This window comes from Genypterus blacodes, unplaced genomic scaffold (genome assembly GCF_046128005.1).
Source record: "Genypterus blacodes isolate CSIRO-AG114 ecotype Tasmania unplaced genomic scaffold, CSIRO-AGI_Gbla_v1 ptg000067l_1, whole genome shotgun sequence".
NCBI classification, from domain to species: Eukaryota; Metazoa; Chordata; class Actinopteri; order Ophidiiformes; family Ophidiidae; genus Genypterus; species Genypterus blacodes.
In genome coordinates this window covers 9,906,522-9,926,236 of record NW_027466879.1, presented here as the reverse complement: position 1 = coordinate 9,926,236, position 19,715 = coordinate 9,906,522, and the positions used below count along the sequence as shown (strand labels likewise).

Genomic DNA, 19,715 nt, shown 5'->3' with positions numbered 1-19,715 from the left:
ATTACGTAGTTGACAAGTGTGCAGACTGAGGGAGTGCTCACATTCACACACAGCACATCCTGTTTGGCAGTGTGCGTGGAACAGATCCGTGCAGAGATCAGGATACAGAGGAAGTGTGGATGAAGAGCCTCAGTGTCTTCTACATGTGACATGAGTTTCACGTGGGAACAGAGCACATGCACTGAAATGTTGTTGGACTGATTTCTCCGCAGTGGCAGATTTTTTTCCTCCAGTTTGAAGCGATTCTTATAAGTCTGTTGTTGACAGATTTGTGAGAAATGTCCAGATTATCTCGAGCCACACTTTTTCAGACGTGTTGTCACATGTATGTATGTTGTGTCCATAATCTGGCTTTCCCCCTCATCAGGATCTTTTTCGTCCTCCTTTTGCATCATGTTCTGGGGCTGCTGTGTGCTCATGGATTTATGGATGTGTGTTTATTCTTCTGAGAGTGGATCATGTTTCTGAGCTGGAAATGTCAGAGGAAGAGGAGGATTTGTGATGAATATGAATGTCTGTGTCACATGTACACTGAACACACGAGAGCTTAATGCTTATAAACATTCAGAGGCAACGTATGCCTTTCATTTAATTTGATGTTTGTTGAAATTAATTGATTTCTTAATGTTAGTTATTTCTTAGCCTGACTGTCTGATCAATTTAGTCTTATTAATTACTGATCATTGATACAGAACCCTGTGCTCAAAATGATGATAAGTCCTGAACCTTAAACAGAAGTTAGTGTAATAGTTTTGTGAATGTAAAGCCTTGGGAGATTTTTTGGACTACCTCCAATATTGTTGGCAGTGTGTTGGAAGTGTGCAGAGGTTTATTTCTTAGAAAAAAACAGCTGCAACACCTGTGAGTTTGAGTTTGAGCCTCCTATGCAAGGCTCACTACTTATCAATCAATCGTTATAATCCTTCAGTCCAACCCAGAGTCCCTTACAAACAACCTGGTTCTTAATAAGTGTTGTGATAATCCTGGGGCGTAAATGACACGCGGTTACACGCTGTTTGATTTGCTTCTGTATCTATTGTTTGCATTTTGTTGTGTAAATTTATACTGCGTCGTTGTGCGTCACTCGTGGCCTTCACCTAGAGACGACACGTGAGAATTAGATTTCAGTTTGCTCTGGTGCAATAGAGGTCTTGTGAATTGTCCCTTGTTAGATAACTGTAAATTACAATCAAGTGCTGAATATTACACCAGGTAACATTTTTCATGATAATTTTTAATCAGTTGGTTTAATCAGTGGTCAAAATATAAAATAAGATCCAGGATTTGTCATTAAAAAAATCCCTCTCGCTACTATTGATGTCAGCAGGAGGAGCGCACACACATTTTCTGGACCTAATTGATTCATGGTGGGTGGTTGCTCCAGGCGGTCAAGCATTAGAGTGTGTGTGTGTGTGTGTGTGTGTGTGTGTGTGTGTGTGTGTGTGTGTGTGTGTGTGTGTGTGTGTGTGTGTGTGTGTGTGTGTGTGTGTGTGTGTGTGTGTGTGTGTGTGTGTGTGTGTGTGTGTGTGTGTGTGTGTGTGTGTGTGTGTGTGTGTGTGTGTGTGTGTGTGTGTGTGTGTGTGTGTGAAGAAGTGTCTGACGCTGCACAGCAATAAACTTGCATAAGATGTTAAGACTGAATTATTGTATAATAATTGCAAGATGGATTTAACAGGATAACCATGTGGTTTGGTGAAGGAAGCGCGTTCTCAGTGGAATGAACGCGAGAGTAGAGCAAAACATGACAAAAATGTAACAGTAAGGATATTGACAGACTCCCGCAGGGTACACAGAAAGGTTGCAAATAAGGGTCTGATGTAGATGATGAGGTCACATATGACATATGCAAGGTGCAAATGCATGCGGAACAGTAGATCTGGCACACCACATACGTATGTAGTGACGCTCGCATTGGGGATCTCTGTCACCAAGTATCCAGGTGTAAATGCAATGCTCACCGAGGAGAAGCATTCATTCATAAAATCTTCTACCCACAAAGTTGTAAACGTCACTCTGCCCCCTTTTCCCATCTCTGCTCGGTCTCATTCACAGAGTTAATTGAGTGAAAAATGGGGTTTGCGTGAATGGGGACTCGTCACTGGAACACAGCCGTGACAGCACAAGCATCACACTTATTTAATGGTTGAATGATGCTCATCCAAGAAGCAAGGAGGAAGCGTGCAGATAACCAGGGCGTATGAAGCTGCATAATTTGTCCTTATAGTGTGGAGGATGTGTGGATGTTCATGCTTGGTGTCACAAGTAGAAATATTGTAGTTAGAACAATGTATTTTCCTTGTGCGAGAACCTTAAAAGAGATTAGATTAGATTTAGATTTTTAGATTAGATTAGATTAGATAAAATTCAACTTTATTGTCAGTGAGCAAGTATAGGTACAAGCCAATGAAATGCAGTAGCATCCAACCAGAAGTGCAAAAGTGTACTATTATATATACAGAATACAGAATATATTCAGAATATATACAGAATAAGCTATATACACTATATATACTTTATATACTAAATATAATTATAAATTAATAAATATGTAAATAAATAGTTCAAGGAGTCTTAGTGCAAAACGGAAGTGAAATGGAAATGATCAGTGCAAACAGAAGTTGGGCAAACTGCAGTGGAGTGCAAGATGATGCTAGTGGGAGGATGGAGTTGAGTGGGGGAATGGAGTAGAGAGACTTAGATTGAAGAGAAACCTCTCTAGGAATAAATGAACAAAACAAGCAAGGAGGAAAGAAGCCTGTAGTTGTGGCTCCAGGGAACATTATGTTTCCCTCTGAAATTGTTTGTTTTCAGCTTTGATACAGGAAAATAAACCAGATACCTGCGTGCAACATGTAGCCTTATTCTTCATCCTCACCCTCCTCCTTCTTTCTGTTCTGTGCAGGAGCAGCTCAGGTCAGGGATCAGCACCAAGGACCAGGAGCTTCCTCACTACCAGTACAGTGAGTCCATGGCACTCATTAACATGTGAAAGATGGCCAATATGTGCTTCAGATGGCTTGTCTTTATATTTCCGCCTGTTTGATCTGCACCAAGCTGTCTGATAATGCAGATCCTCCTCTTTCATCCTGACCCACGTTTAACACACACACACACACACACACACACACACACACACACACACACACACACACACACACACACACACACACACACCCTTGACATACCCTGATTGTCTCATACGTTTGATAATTGAGAACAGAGACTAATGCATCCTGCACATAATCGTCGGGCTCATTTCAGTAGCTGAAAATGTTGATGTTGATCGTGTGGCTTATTTGGAACTGAGATAAGAAGCAAGGACAGGTGAAACTTGCTCATGTGACACACAAACACACACATACTGTACATAGATGCTATGTTATAGTCTAATGGGGAATCTAGCAAATTGTACTTGTACTTATATTTGATGTGTATGCCCTCCTTGTGTTGTTGCTCCGTGCCTTCTGGGAGCCATTGTTCACTTGTCCCCTGTCACACACATGCGCACAGGTATTACTGTTTTGTTAGCCCCATAAGACATTCTGCAGTTATGTAATATTTACCAGGGTGTGAATGTCCTTTTGCTGCTGATAGGCTGTGAGATTTCTAATTTCAGGGAATACCTGTTTAAACACAGATCCCTTCACTCCATACTTCATGTTCAGACCCATTGTTTGGTTAAACTTGTGCAGGAGAAGTTGACTTGATGACTAACAAACTCAATAAAGTCCTTGATCTTAGTATATCATTCCATCTGTGCATATAAAGAAGCAAACAGTGTAAATAGTTTGAACATGCATACAGTATATTCTTGTATAGGTATTGTTATTTCTTCGTTTGAGTCGCAGCCTGTCTGTTCTGCAGGGTTTGAAATGGAATTGGTGATCTTGTGATAATGAGTTTTACTAATTTGTATTCATTTTCTTTGACGATAGTATTCAAGCCAATCTTTGCCTCAGCCAAGATTTGCCTCAACCCAAACGCAGAGGCTGAACTGAAATCCCCTAAAGCCAACGTGCACCTGGAGGTTCAGAATATCGGCATAGAGATGACCAAAGCCCAGGTAACACACACACACACACACACACACACACACACACACACACACACACACACACACACACACACACACACACACTACTTCACCTACTGCTGCTATACCACCACAACTTACAGAATCGTAAATGTATGTAGATAATGCTTTATTTTGTAGAATTACTTTTGTGAAATGTTTCTTTCTTCTCAGCATTTTAAGAATCAAGTAAAAATGTCAAAAAAAATTTCAATTAATAATAGATTTTCTGTCTTTACTAGAGTAATAGTAGTATTAAGTAAACAATTAATGAGACTTTAAATAGAACCTGGAATTTTCTCACAAAAAGTAGTAATAACCTCTACTGCAGAGGGTTAAGGTGACAATGTGCGTGACAACAAATTCAGGTAAGACTTTTATTAGCGTTATTATTATATATTCTAATCTGTTTTATGGCATAATCTTCATGTCCTCTTTTAGCAGCACTATATCAGCAGGATTTCCCCTCAATGATAACAGCCTCATCTGTGAGATAGAACATTGAAATGTTTTGGGTGTGATTTTTGGCTGTCTGCCCACCTCCACTCAACAGCTGTGTATCAATTCCCTACGAAAAAAGTTGGGTTTTCCCATATCACGTAATCTGTGTACAGTGTACACCTGGAAATTTTCCAGCAGTCCTTGCAGTAACTCATCAGCTTCCGAGACAAGGCTGAGTGTTGTAATTGTCAACTGGAATAGAACCTGAAAATAAGGATAATAATAAAAGGAAAAGATGTTTACCGCTCTTACACTTTCCGCAGATTTCTTCTTCTATCTATCAAATCTGACTTTTATTCCTGAAGTTAAAGCCATATCTAGCTGCCTCGTCAGACCTCCAGCTGTGTTTACTAGTCGACATTTCCCGGCAAAAGGTGTTTGCTATTCCGCTAAAGGCTTTAGGGAACTTCCTCCACCAGTGGACCACAGCTTTCATGCCTGCAAGAAGGAACTTCCCTCCACCCTCCTTTCCCTTCCACATGCCCAGTGCTACAGTGCCACCCAGTGGACACTCTGGCTTATTGATCTTTATTGATCTGGAAGTCCCCTTTATCATTCTTTTTTTTTTTTCCTCTGTTAATAACGATCATTTATATTTTAGACCCATCTAACAAATTCACTATAAAACCTTGTATTGGTTGTGCTGTTTCTTTTTACTTAAAAAAATTGATTAAACATGTCTGTGATGTGCCATCTTAAAACCAGTAATGTAAATCCTGTAAATCCTGTTTTTGTCAAACCTTCCACTTCTCTGCTTGTTATGTTTCTAGACACAATATTACACTAATGCCTCCACTTTTTCTCCCTATTTAGTACTTGACCATGGCAGAGCTGCTGGAGTCAGTGGACTGCATGGTGAAGAATGGACCATACAGGAAGTTCAGGCCTGAAGTCCCAGTCCATTTAAATGCCAAAATCTGGTGAGTGCAGAGGGAAGGTTCCAGGAAGTTCCAGTGTATTTTCCAGACAGGAACAACACTTAATATTCAACTATACACAGGGAAAGTTTGTCCTGTTTGTTGGACATCCATTCACAAAATTCGTTAGGATTCATCCTCCTTTTAATTTCTGACTACATGTTTTTTAAAGTTCTTGTGTTTCTTCTCTGTGCTCCTGCCAGGTGGAAGTACAGTTTCACCAGCATCCTGGAGGTCCACATCCGACGCTTCAAACGCATGTGGTCTTGGTGCAACATCAGACAGCACCGGAACAACCTGAGAGCCTACAAGACTGTCTACAAGACCAAACTGCTGAGCCAGAACAAGCTTAGCCAGGACATCGACAGGCAAATCCAGGTACTGAGCAGAGGTCTTATTGGAGACATTCTATAGATAGATGGATAGATATCCATGTTGATATCAGACTAGCCGCTCAGAGCCACAGTGATGAGGTTTCAGACCCTCTGATATACCAACTTTGTTTAGTTCAACTAAATCTAAAATCTAAATATTACATTTCATTACATTGAAACTTTTCAGGTGCTTCTTTGGGTTCTTATTTCATTTAAGTTGATCTTTTTGCTGTTTTTTGTTCCCATCAGGATCTGGAGAAAGCCCTTGACGTTTTCAACATCACATTAGTGCGGCAGCAGGCTCAGATGGAGGTAATGCTGATAAAGTTTATTTGTGTCAGCAAATGTGTCTGCAAAGACAAAGTCATCAGCCTGGTTTAGTTAAAGAGCTCTCACATCTCTCATTCCTACCTTTTCTCCATCCTCATGCCTCTTTCCGCTCTCTTTGCTTCTCCTCCAGGTGATCCGCTCAGGTCAGAAGGATTTGGCTAAGAAGGCAGCAGGGGGGCAGAAGCAAGGACGAGGAGGTTTCTTCAGCAGCCTCTTTGGCAGGAAAAATAAGAAGGAGGAGCAGGAGGAAAGCAACAAGCCAGAAAGTGAGTCTCCTATAACTTTAGACCCTTTTTCACAATTTTTATAAATATAAAAAACATTTACAAGTTCTCACAGAGATGTTTTTCACAGGAATCAGAGGTGCCCTCGAGGTGCTATCTGAGTCAGACTGCTGCTGTTTAATGTTATAGTTTACTGACAATATTTTCCTGCTGCGTCCTTCAGGTACTGGCTTGGACGAGCTCATGAATGTAGAGGAGAAGGAGAAGCTTTACACTGCCATCGGCTACAGCGGTAGCTCTCATAACCTGGCTTTACCCAAGCAGGTAGGCCCCAACACTGGTTGAGTACTCATGTTACTGGGAGGGGTGAGCTTTCTATAGCAGTGCCTTCAGGTCAAGAGTTCCACCTGTACAAAAGGAATAGTGCAAAGATCTCCCAAGATGGCCACACAGGTTTTCCTCTTGCACCACCCTCAAGATGTAGGATTAGACTTTCTACACTATACTTTGTTTATTCAAGGTGTAAATGCTCACAGAACAGATTGTGATCAGAATGCTATCGGATCACATTGAGAGTTCTATTGTTGTGAAACTTGGTTAAAAGTCAATAAATGTAACTGTTCTATAATGGGAGATAAAGTCAGTTTATTTCCAAAGTGAGAACAGAAACCATAATGTGACTGTGTGTATGTGTGTGCTCAGTATGTAGCTGTGATCATCACGTTCAAGCTGTTTCTGACTTCGGTGACAGTCAGAGAGCGACCTGACGTCCCAGAGATCCTCAAAGTCCAGATGATTGACCTCAGCACCAAAATATCACAGAGACCCGGAGCTCAGGCCATCAAGTGAGTCGTCCACTTACAGTGAACATTCGGTGAGGAGGGTTGGAGCCCCCCAGATACTACAGAGCTCTGCCGTCAGTTAAAATCACTTATCAATAATTTTTTCACTGTAGATCAAACAATGAGATGCTGGGCACATTTCTGCGCACATTCACAATTTGAAAGTCAGTGAAATATGAAGGCACAATGAATTAAACCATTTAAAGACACTTTCTCTTTTTTCGCAGGGTGGAGGCGGCGTTGAAGCACTGGCTTGTGACTGGTTTGGAGCAACACGGGGAAGTGCCTTCACTCATCACCTCAGTGGGAGACTCCGCCTCCTCGCTGCTCAGCATTCTGTTTGAGTTGAACCCGGAGGAGAGTGCCGCCGACCAGCTGCTGCATGTCCACTCGCAGCCTGTCCAGATCATCTATGACGCGGTAAAAGTGATGTCAGAGTTTAGACGAAAACAATTAAAATGGGTTCATTCAGTATACTTATTTATTTCTCTTAGTTCAGTCATGTATTCCCTTGGATTAAAAATGTGTAGATCAATCCTCAGTCTGTGCAACCCTGCAATCCATTTTGCTCTGAACCGGAATTCCCAGTTGGAAGTCTAACAGCTTTCTCTATCTCTCCATTTTGTAGTTAATAAAACTTTATTTTACTGATATATAGTTTTTTGTTAAACTGTATACCTTACATGCTGTTTGCCCACTAGCTGACGGTGAACAGCGTGGCTGAGTTTTTTAAGATGGAAAAAGGTATCGACCTGGAAGTCCTGACCTCAGCGACGCTCTCCAAACTGGAGGAGATCAAAGAGAAAACTGCCACAGGTCAGTATTTGGCTTTTTTCATTAAATGCACATAAGAGGACAAGCTGTGGATTTAGTACACATGGAAATTGTCCTCTGTAGGTTTGTCTCATATCATTGAGACCAGAAAGATCCTGGACCTCAGGATCGACCTGAAGCCTTCCTACCTGCTGGTGCCAAAGTCTGGCTTCTACAGCAACGAGTCCGACCTACTTATTGTGGACTTTGGAAGTTTACAGGTTTTTATCGCTTGATTTCTTCACTTGTTATTCGATAAAGTTTTACTTTAACAGAATACAGAGCTGGTGGTTAATACTCGTAAAAGTTTTTTTTTTCCATAAACCATCTGTTGTCGGCCAAGTGTACCTCTGAGATTAACCTCAGTTTGTTCTGTCCAACACTTGATATTAGGGGTTTTAATCATCATTTCAGCCTGAGGGAACTCCAGTTAACTCTAACACTTAATTATCTCCTTTTGATGTGAGTGTGTGTGATTCTTCTGTTCTCAGTCAAAGAAAAATAAGACCTATATTATGCAGGCCACACTCCTTTCCACTCTCCTTTCATCTGTTTGTGTTAGTGCCAGTCGGTTTATCTGCAGTTTTCCTCGTGGAACATTTTCAGCTAAACAGCATGGAGCAGAGCAGCCTCCAGCCGGCCTCCAGCAGCTTCTCCTCGCTGGAGGAGATCATGGATCGAGCCTATGAGAGGTATTCCCTGCAGCTTCGCAGCGTGCAGGTGCTCTACAGCAAGTCAGGTACGGTATATGCACGCACACACACACACACACACACACACAGACACACTCTTGCTGACATTTACAGAATGAAAACATTGTGTGAATCTCTATCAACATTTTCATCACGTGCTTAATTAAAGCAGCCTTGTACCATTTATGGAGCCCTTCAGCATTTTGTTATCATCATTTGTATACATTTAGATTACTGTAGCAGAACTACAAGGACTGTGCTCTTACTCACTGGTGTAGACCGAGCCAATTCCCTTGTCAATTTTGTGTCCCTTAACCTGAACTAGTGAACATTTCTCCCACTCTCTAATAAATATATGTTTATAGGAATATACACTTTTTAGAAATGTGGTATATCAATGAACACACTGGGCCCTGTTATGTGGCATAAAGTGTGTGTGTGTGTGTGTGTGTGTGTGTGTGTGTGTGTGTGTGTGTGTGTGTGTGTGTGTGTGTGTGTGTGTGTGTGTGTGTGTGTGTGTGTGTGTGTGTGTGTGTGTGTGTGTGTGTGTGTGTGTGTGTGTGTGTGTGTGTGTGTGTGTGTGTGTGTGTGTGTGTGTGTGTGTGTGTGTGTGTGTGTGTGTGTGTGTGTGTTCAGGAGAAGCCTGGAAGACAGCTCGGCTGCAGGAATCATCCCTCCAACACATCCTTCAGCCGATGGACTTCACTGTCCAGCTAGCGAAGTGCATGGTGGAGAAGGATGCCAGGATGGCTAGGTACTGCTCTCGTGCAAGAAGCTACTTTTTATGTCAATGGATGGTATTGCAAAAGAAGGTGCAAAGAGAAAAATGCAACTCTTTAGGAACCCATATTGATAGGTGTGAAACCTCTGCAAATGGTGTTCTTCCTTCAGCAAATTCTGTGTTGGGTTTGGCTGACAAGAGGATGATCTTAGCCCATGTGTAGACGGCTTTCTTAAGATTCTCAGTCATTGCAAATTGCATGAGCTTACAGTTTTAACTAATTATCTCTTCTGTTTCCAGGCCATCTGTATGGGCCTGTAGCCTCAGTTACCTTGAGGAGCAATACTTCCTGACTGAAACTGTGCTTTAGGTTCAAGGTGTCTGGAGAGCTGCCGCTACTGCACGTGAAGATGTCCGACCAAAAGATCCAGGGCGTCCTGGGACTTATTGACAGCATCCCTCTGCCTCGCATGGGTTCCACCCCATCCACCCCTACTGACAAGGTATAGTCCATTCAGCATGCTTTGTCTTAGCACCTCACCGTGAAAAGGAAAGAAAAAATCTAATTATAAAATCAGCCCACCCATATTCACTTTATGACGTGTTGCCAGACACACTTCATGTGTCACTCTTTGACAGCAATGTTTTGTGCTGTAGGTACTTGTTTTGGCAGATGCCAGACCAAGAGTCCTTAGACTTCATCCCACGCTACTCAACATCATGGAAACAGGTTGGTCCTGCCCTCACTCTCGTTGGTTATTTTGAATTGTGCCTTAAGGAATCAACATTTTCTAACACGAGTAATATCTAAAATGACCGGGGCTCAAAGTCTTAAAGGTTTATATTCGGTCTGATCAGTAGCTGAAAAAACTCACTTAAATAGAACATAACTGCTCGAGAGGTGAGTTTGTGTAGCCTGATGGAGCCTTGTGAAAAATAAAAAAAATTATGAAGACATTGGGAACTGAATTGGATCTGATGAATGAATGACTATTAGAAATAAGTGGGAATTCCACTCAATGCAAGCATATCATGTAGCTTATAGAGTTAAGGTGTTTCAAGTGATGTCTTGTGTGACTGGTGTTTCTGTAGAAAGGCTTTATGTTGAATTTGCTGGCTTTATTGAGTGCTTTACTCAAATTAGGCAATGTGTCTTTAAGGGTTTCTATTGTTAACTCATCTGCTCCCTGTCAGACTCGGATGAAGACACCAGTGAGAAATCGTTGGATGAGGATCACCAACGCTCAGCAGTGGAGGAGCTCACTGACTTCCACTTTAAATTTGAAGTGAAAGAGGTGCGTCAGTATTTTACATTTTACTTTTTTTCTGCAAGATTTGTACATATTTCTCTTAACATTGCATTTGTACTATCATCGATCATAATGCCCAACACAGCTTCTTTTTTTGCCACTATCTGATTTGTTTCCTCTTTTCTAAGTGTCAAATATCCGGAACCTGTGTTCACACATTTTAGACCTAAAACAACTAACTGGGTCAAGAAAATGCTGAAATGTAATGAGACAGAAGATTTTATATTGCTTACACTAGCAGTTTTTACGTACATATTGGATTAACATATTTAAATTCATTGAATGTAATAGGACAGAGAGAAGGATACCTCTATTGAAACAATAAACCTTTGTCATTTCAGCTGTTACCTGATTTACTGTAAAGCTTTCTGACATAGAAGCTTCTTGCCTCAGTGCAGTACAGAATGAGGAGCTTACTTACTCAGCAGTCTTGCTGAGATGAACAGGGCATGATTTCAAAGAGTAACTAAATCCTGCAATGAAGACTTGGAGAACAGTTTGGGAACTTGGAGATGGTTTACACAATTTAAATGTGTGTGTGTTTTGGACGGCCAGGTGCTGCTGGAGTTGACCCGGCAGGCCGACCAGGAGAAAACAGTGCTGGCATTTAATGTCAGTCAGCTGGGAGCTGAGGGGAAACTGAGGACCTTTGACATGAGCATCACCTCGTACCTACGTCGAATCACACTTGACTACTGCGACATTCCAGGTCACAACAAACACACATGCACACACTGCTGACCTTTCCGTCTATTTGTCCAACCCACTGTATGTACCCTGATGATCAATCCTGATGACTTTGATGATTTCAGCATTTGTTCCCTATGTTAAGTACAGACACCCTTTATCAGGAAGGAGAAGAGTCAGCCACTTCCTGTCTGATGCTGTGGTTCGGTTCTGTCTATGTCTGACTCTTGCTCCTGTTTGCAGGCGGCAGGAATCAGCCTCTTCACCTGATCAGCTCCTCAGACCAGCAGGGCTCTGACCTGCTGAAGGTTGAATACATCAAGGTGAGCACAGTTTCTGCTGGCTGTACAATCAGTCGTTTCTTTGCAGACATGCCTATTAAATGGAGGTTAATAATCATGGCTCAGAGTTCCATCCAAAATGTCTGAGCACTGGTGGATTTTACATTGATGTTGGTTTGTCCGTCTCTCTAGGCTGACCCGAGCGGTCCCAGCTTCCAAACTCTGTTTGACAACACTGAGCAAACACTCAAGGTGGGTTTCACTTGTTTTCACAGGTTGGCATAGTAACAAATGGGAGGGTGGGGGCAGGGTTTAAAGGGTATTATTAGCTTCAGTGTGTTTGTCTGCTGTTTTTATGGAGCCTTTTTTGTGTTGATGGCCTATAAATGGAGTCACTCTACTTCCATTTGAACTAAAGCTTGATAAAAGATGAAGTCAATTAAAGGTGGCTTGTATTTTTAAGTGACATTAGACATTTATTTTGAAAGATTAGAGCGATAAACTGCTAGCAAGCTCTTTATGACTGGGTGAAGATTAACAAAACATGTCAAAGAATCAGCATCAGAACACGCTATTTACAGGAGGTCTTACTATGGAGCAGAGCATTTTCAAACAATATTATATAAAATCTGAACATTAAAATGAGGATCACTAGTATAATATTGACTAAATAAATGTTACTTCATATTTCACTTAAGATCAGAGCCGCAAACAATGCAATAAACTAAATTGTTGTGCTACATTTGTGATTAACCAAGATTAACCAAGCTTTTTTTTTTTAAGGCTGTTTTACTCATTTTACTGCACACACAAACACACACTGAGTATCGTCTGCCCTCACAGCCAAATGAGGCTGAAAGATATTTTATGGCGTTGTTGTGATGAGCGCGGTTGGCGAACATGCTGGTTTTGATGAAGCGTGTCGTGCCGTGTGTGCAGCTGAGTCTCATTATGCCGATAACACAGAGTCAACAAGCGGTTTTGCCTTCCAGTGGAGGCCTTACTTTGACTCCACTACGCTCTTTGAATCAGAAACGTAAGCAACCGCGTCCAACAACATGTTTACAAAACTCACTGATGGGGTTGCCATGGTGCTAATCAGGCTCTTCCTGTGTCTCTTCCCAGTAGGTCATGCCTTGTTTGTTTACCAGCAGAATGTTTTAAACTGTAATGGATTATATTTCCTCTAACATGACTCAAGGAAGACATTGTAGTTGACCTTAGTAATAAAAAGAAAATATGCCCATTATTAAATGCAGTTGCCAGAAAACTGTCTGAAATCAAGTACAGTAGATTCTTCGCATGTTTCTGGCTTCATTTCCTCTTTCATCACTGTTAGGATTAACCTATTGAGTGATTGGTCTTGGGTTCACACTGCTCATGCTGGTGAGTTTGATTCGCAGGTGAAGTTCTCCTCTCTGGACTTCCTCCTCCATACTAAAGCTCTGCTATCCACAATCAACTACCTGAGCAGCGCACTGCCGGCACAGCTCATAGCTGCCCGTGACCCAGACGCCAAAAAACAAGTGGAGAAGACCAGGCAAGGCAAAACAGGTGAACAATCAAACAGTCAACCCCGACGTCCTGTTTGCTGTTGTATATTTTTATTGAAGCAAGTATTGGACATGACATGTGCATACAGTTATGGGACATTTTGGATATATAAGATATCCCAGCCAAAGACCCGACCCAACCCAGCAGTCACACCACCCCGCATTCACACAACCCTGTCCTGCCCCGCCTGGGATAAAAAAAAAAAAAAAACTAAAAAAAAACTGTTTGGTGTTCAGGTTTTCAGTCATTGGTCTGGCATAGCCTGTAGATCTGTGAAGGCATCCTGTTTGAATACGTGAGGAAACATATCTGCTCAGGCTTTGTTTGAGCTTTAGTTGCTTATGCTTCTGTTCTCCTCTGCAGTATCTAAGGGCTCCAAAGATGGCGGCTTCTTCAATTTCAAGCTATTTGCCATGTTGGGTTGTTTCCACGTGGAGGTCTGCGATGATCGGCGCAGCATCGCTGACATCAGAGTACAAGGTACTGGTGCAAGATGTCAAACTAAAACCTTTTGCCAGGGTGTTTTTTTGGTTTATTTTTAATTTCTTTTACCACTTTGTGGTATGTTTGAAATTGAAATGACATTTTGTGAATGACTTTGTCTGGCAGGTATTGATGCGTCGGTGCTGGTTCAGGCGAAGGAGACGGAGGTTTTCGCTCGACTCAGGGACATTGTGGTGACCGATGTCGACCCGAACACTATTCACAAAAAAGTAAGTTTGAGAGAAACAGCTCTCCTCATCCTCATGTCCATGTTGACTGTAATGTACCAAGTTTTATTTGGTTCAGAAAATTTTACACAAACCTTCCTTCTTTCTCCCTCCTTCCCCTCGTCTTCTGCCTCCTCTACTCCTCTGCCCTCTTGTCCTCCTTTTCTTCTCTGCTTCTTCTCCTCTTCCCTTAGGCGGTGTCCATTGTAGGTGAGGAGGTGTTCAGTTTCCGGCTCCTCTTGTTCCCAGGAGCCACAGAGGGAGAAGGTTACAGCGACATGTCTCGTGTGGATGGGAAGGTCACGCTGAGATTCGGCTGCATCCAGATTGTCTACCTGCACAAGTTCCTCATGTCGCTGCTGGTCAGAGAACACACACACACACACACACACACACACACACACACACACACACACACACACACACACACACACACACACACACACACACACACACACACATACATACAAGCACAATAAGATACACAAGCAAACGCATATGTATGCAGACGTTTTCATCTGTTATCTACTGTCCATTTTGATGTAAGAGTATGTTATGTGTATTTTCGTACGCTTTGTATTGTTTGTTTGTATGTTATTTGTATTAATGTGTCTATTGTTCTCTTTCTGTCTTAGCTTCTCAAAAAATATGCATTGACACCAAGAGACTGAAGATTTGTGTGTATTCAATGGCTAATAATAATGATAAAGAACTTTTTCAACACTGCTAGTCAAAGAATTGGATGTAAAATGCAATGACAAAATCTAAATTACCATTAGAACCACAGCAGAAAAAAGACTTAAAGGTAGAATTTATTTCTTGGTGTCACAATGTATTAATTGCTTCTTCGATCAATTTTCTTTTCCAGTATTATTTCAGACCCAAAACAATAGATTAGTTATTTATGTTATTGATTTTAAATAGCAATGTTCATGACTTTTTTTTGTAGAAAAGATGTGATTTTTGTAGGTGATTTCTGAGCTAAGACTGCTTCGGGGACTGAAGACAATTATAGACTGTTAAGGACAAGAAATATAACAAATGTGAGAGTAGAAACCTCCAGTTTAAGCTTTAAAAATACAAATTAAACGTAGCAAATTGTCTGAATTGTATTTCCAAATTCTAAAACAGTTTCCTGTTGGGGCTAATGTGTTTCCTCTGTACGTGTTCCTCTGCTCTTCTGTCGTCTCTAAAGTTGCATTCCTTTCTTTCATTTTTTTTTTGTAAATCTCTTCTCTCTAGGCTTCTTTTAGCTCTCACTATGCGTCTGCTGATGAGGTACAGCTTATGGCATGCAGCTCTGACCTGCACTAAACCTTCTGCTTTTCAGCTTCACTCAGTGGTGCCACACTTTACCTGCAAAATCCACACGAGGAGTCATTCTGTGTGCTTTGTTTAACCTTTATCCATAGAATAGGCAATGGGACAATGAGTATTTGTCCTGTGCTTGAAGCTTGATTTTATTTAGTCGAGGACAGGTTAATAATCTGGAGTTTAAAGTATTTTTTGCAATTTTACTTCAGTAGAATTTGTTAAGCCTTTTTTTTTATTTCTCAGAGCATCATGTAATTGACAACATTTGCTGTGTGGTCTAGTTAAGTATGTTTTTGGCTAACAAGTAAATGTCAAAAATTAGGAAAAAAAAAATCACAAAAGCTACTTTAAGCTCAAAGGTTTGTCTGTGACTGACCCTGTTTGACCCTTCCTTGTGTGACATCTCAACTTTGAAGAAAGGCAGACTCAGAAAACTGATCAGAGAACTGGAAAGGTTTTGCATGTTACACCCCACATAAAACCCGAGTGGAGCGTTTCTAATATCCTCCAAATTGTCATGAAGTAAGCAAGCAAGTGAGCCAAACTGCTGGCTTATTATTGGGAATAATCTTGCCTTAATGCTTCTGAGAATACCTTAATCATCAGGATTTCATTAAATTCTGAAACTGTTTTTTGAGGCGTGTGGAGAACATTTTGGCTGAGAGTAGACGGAAGGAGGGGTTTAGATTTTTAGGGGCTAATTCATTGTAGGAGAGAGGGCATAATTCACATTCGTTTGTCAGAAATGAGTCTACCTTTCATTGTGGGAAAAATCCTCAGTGTTTCCTGTGGTGTGTGTTTCCCAGGCCCTCGGTTGTTTGTGTCGATGAATGAAAAGCACTCCGAATTCATCGTCCTCTGTCAGATTGTGTGTTTGACAGGAGAGCTGACCTAGAATGTGCAGATGCCTTGTGAAGTGTTCCGGCCGATTAGCATTTGATGTTCTATAAACATTGCATGTTAGTTCAGATAGTGGGGGATAAGCAGCGGATCATTGCATGAATATTCACAAAATACAAAATGTTTTACTTAATCCATTCTGGTCCTTCTAAGTCTCACAGTAACATGTGTTCTTGTTGTCCGGACACTGAGATTCGATCATGGGACATGCATGTACATCTTGCATAATTCAATCTTGCTATCTGGATGCTGTCTTCCATCTGCATTGTGATCGGATCTCAGTAGGCAGGGCCGTTTTGATATTTAATCCCTTTCTTTCTCTTTACTCGGTGGACCATCATCCATTCATGAAATAACTTGGGCTGTCACTGTCACAACTCCCCTTTAAATAATAATTCATGAAAGAGAGTGAGTTGAGCAATGTCCAGCAAAAAAAGAAAAAATGATGATGGTGGTAGTGATGATAATGGTTTCAATATTCGAGACAAAGCTCATATGGCCAGTCTGAGTATAGTGGGTTAATGTGTCTCCTCTGTCTACTTGTGACAGCGATCCAATCACAATTTGAGTCTGACTTTCTGTATGTGGACGACGTAGATGTTAGGTCAGCTTTATTAGGAGAACATCTGTCTTCTCCAAAATGTGGTACATACGATGTCATCATCTGAAGGGTATTCCTTATGTTGTGCAGTCCAGGTAGACAACTCAGTTAAGCAGCTAAGCATGACTGGTGCTATGTGATCTACTCAATGAAATGCAAGAACTGCACATATTTCAGCAATGAGGTGCAAGCAGCTGCTAATAAATCACATGGGTTAACAGTCTCAGCTGTCTTAGACTATCATCTTCAAGTCCAAACAGCTCCTGCTCGAGTTAACTGAGAAGCTCAACAGACGTCCTTTTTTGGGGGGGAATGATTAAAAGCACGAATGAAGGAATGCTTTTCATGCACTTTTGACCCAAATCTCACTTTCTCCATAACTGCTGTACATTTTTTTCTCAGCTGCCATACTTAACTGTTTGTATGCCTCATGACCACACTCACCTCGCTCACTCTGCCTGTGTGAACTCACTTCCTCAAGAATGGAGTCAAGGCTTTAAATCTGCATCAGTTATCTTTTCACTAATTTCCTTTGCATGATTACTGGATCACCTGAATAATCACCTATAATATTAAGAATTTTTAGTCTTAGACAATGAAAAGTCAGTGAACCTTTTGGAGTTTCTGATATTCCTGAACTCATCGAATGTGGTTTTCCACAAACTCAAAATAAAGAAAAAACACATTCTACCCAAACCACTGACACATATATAATTCCTCTTTTCTTGAACATATTCTTTCAAGAAAGATTTTACCAATTTTTAGATATGAGGTTCACATTACTTTCACCAGCCTGCACAACGAGTGATCAAAGAAAATGTTTTTCACATCCCCTCCCTCTAATGCTTTGCTCCCCTTCATGGCCAACTCTGCAAGTGTTCATCCCACTCTTTCGTTTGTGTTCTCACTCTTTGATTTGTTTTCACTGCTCAGGTTTTCGTCGACAACTTCCAGACGGCCAAGGAGGCGCTGACGGCAGCAACTGCTCAAGCTGCAGAGAAGGCGGCCTCCAGCGTGCGAGACTTTGCCCAGAAGAGCTTCCGTCTGTCCATGGACATCAAGCTGAAGGCGCCTGTCATCATTATACCCCAGTCATCCATCTCCCACAATGCTGTTGTTGTGGACTTGGGTCTGATCACGGTGGGCAACAGCTTCTCACTGCTGGCGGTTGAGGGGTTTTCTCTCCCTGCTGTGTTGGAAAAGATGGACGTCGAGCTCACTCATCTAAAGCTATCCAGGTATGAGACGCAACAGCCTCTGTCAAAATACTTACCAATACTAACTTAATACTCACTTCAAAACTGTTGGTTGAAATCGTTGTTAACTTTGAGTTGAACATTGATTAATCTGTTTTCCATCCACTCATAGAACGAGCCTCGAGCAAAACTCTTCACAGCCAGATATCGAAATTCTCCAGCCCATCAACCTGGAGCTCCTAGTCAAACGGAACCTGGCTGCTTCCTGGTTCACCAAGATCCCGGGGGTTCAGGTCCAAGGAGTACTCAAGTCCCTGAATGTGGGTCTCACCGTCACACACTTTCTGCTTATTGTGTCTATGAAAATATTGTTTTTGTTGTATGGTAAATTGCCTTCTATGTCTTTGACCAGATGTGTCTGGGTGAAGAAGATTTTGGTGTGCTGATGAAGATTTTGGTGGAGAACATTGGAGAAGGAAGTAAAGAGCACAGCATGGACATGAAGAGACAAGTGGCTCAAGGTATGGTGGCCAATCCCAACAGCTGAGTATTTGTCCTTTGGCAGTTATGAGAGCAAACCAAGCTTCATCATATTCAACCATGATTCACATAAACAGTAAATACTTAAGACATATCCATAATAGACGCCTCGTGTTTGCTCTGATCCAATAATGATGTTATGAGATGCTCCACTATCTTACCCATTCGTTTACATTTGCTCTCGATGTGTACTTGACACATAGCTTGCCTCAGCTTGTTATTGTTCCGTGTTTCAGCATAGGGTTTTTATGTCCATGACGCTTTAAACAGACAATTTCAAAGGTTTTAAAGGTTTGTCTCTCCATCCTCTGTCAGAGAAGGCCGAGCTCGCTGAGCAACAGATAGTGCTACAGGCACCGCCTGGAGGCCAGCCAGTAATGACTAATGGAGGGCTGTGTGAAAACGTCATCAATGTGCTTCTCAACTTTGAAATCGAAGAGGTACAGAAACTGCCGATTGTAAATACTGTAACTAACTCTTTTGTTGTGTGTTTGTTTTTTTCTTGAGTTTTGTATCTGAAATCTACCCAAAGAACTTCCCTATGTCAGGAAATGTATATGAAAGCATACATTTCCGTCGGCCACAATCATCATCTTCTTTACCAGAAATTGCCAATTATGTATTTCATTCATTAGGCAGCTCCCTAAGATTTTGCATTTCTTACACCCCGTTCCCCTAAAACACCTAAACAGGAATACAAGCTTATCTGACCCATACCTACACAAACTATGTACACTGATGTGTTTAAGGTGGCATTGATGCTGAAGAAGCCCAGAGAGCAGAAGGAGGTGCCCTTCCTGATCTTCCATGTGGCTCATCTGGGCATAGACACAAAAGTCCGTAAATACGATATGTGTGCCACCACGTACATCAAGAAAATCACCATGCAGTGCCTGGAGTTCACAGGTACGTGATAAGAGCGGTCAGGAAGCAGCGTCTCTTTGAGGAAACACGTTACCCACTGCAGCTTTGGGTAAACTTCTTTGTGTCTCTCACACTTCTTGTTTTCTTTCAGACTCGAGTGGTGAGCCGCTGTGTCTGATCAGCTCCTCTGTAGAAACTGGAGCTGAGCTGCTCAAAGTGCAGTACTTCAAGGTAACATGACACACGTATATCTGTGTAAAGTATATTGAAAT

The 19,715-nt window shown here is 41.6% G+C and overlaps 1 protein-coding gene across 3 annotated transcripts in view; it reads left to right on the top strand.

The window, feature by feature from the left end:
- Positions 1-19,715, top strand: part of vps13c (vacuolar protein sorting 13 homolog C) — a 56,607-nt gene that overhangs the window by 12,613 nt on the left and 24,279 nt on the right. For all 3 annotated transcript variants that reach the window (XM_076156301.1, XM_076156299.1, XM_076156302.1), the window contains 29 exons: positions 2,903-2,960; positions 3,936-4,063; positions 5,387-5,493; positions 5,694-5,868; positions 6,114-6,176; positions 6,325-6,460; positions 6,642-6,742; positions 7,121-7,263; positions 7,488-7,680; positions 7,962-8,076; positions 8,158-8,294; positions 8,680-8,812; positions 9,402-9,519; positions 9,857-9,989; positions 10,144-10,216; positions 10,681-10,781; positions 11,352-11,505; positions 11,727-11,806; positions 11,957-12,016; positions 13,168-13,318; positions 13,682-13,798; positions 13,928-14,031; positions 14,223-14,390; positions 17,777-18,081; positions 18,212-18,359; positions 18,452-18,560; positions 18,895-19,019; positions 19,329-19,485; positions 19,595-19,674. In XM_076156301.1, the coding sequence (XP_076012416.1) occupies positions 2,903-2,960; positions 3,936-4,063; positions 5,387-5,493; positions 5,694-5,868; positions 6,114-6,176; positions 6,325-6,460; positions 6,642-6,742; positions 7,121-7,263; positions 7,488-7,680; positions 7,962-8,076; positions 8,158-8,294; positions 8,680-8,812; positions 9,402-9,519; positions 9,857-9,989; positions 10,144-10,216; positions 10,681-10,781; positions 11,352-11,505; positions 11,727-11,806; positions 11,957-12,016; positions 13,168-13,318; positions 13,682-13,798; positions 13,928-14,031; positions 14,223-14,390; positions 17,777-18,081; positions 18,212-18,359; positions 18,452-18,560; positions 18,895-19,019; positions 19,329-19,485; positions 19,595-19,674 (3,672 nt within the window). The remainder of the gene's footprint in view (positions 1-2,902; positions 2,961-3,935; positions 4,064-5,386; positions 5,494-5,693; positions 5,869-6,113; positions 6,177-6,324; positions 6,461-6,641; positions 6,743-7,120; positions 7,264-7,487; positions 7,681-7,961; positions 8,077-8,157; positions 8,295-8,679; positions 8,813-9,401; positions 9,520-9,856; positions 9,990-10,143; positions 10,217-10,680; positions 10,782-11,351; positions 11,506-11,726; positions 11,807-11,956; positions 12,017-13,167; positions 13,319-13,681; positions 13,799-13,927; positions 14,032-14,222; positions 14,391-17,776; positions 18,082-18,211; positions 18,360-18,451; positions 18,561-18,894; positions 19,020-19,328; positions 19,486-19,594; positions 19,675-19,715) is intronic.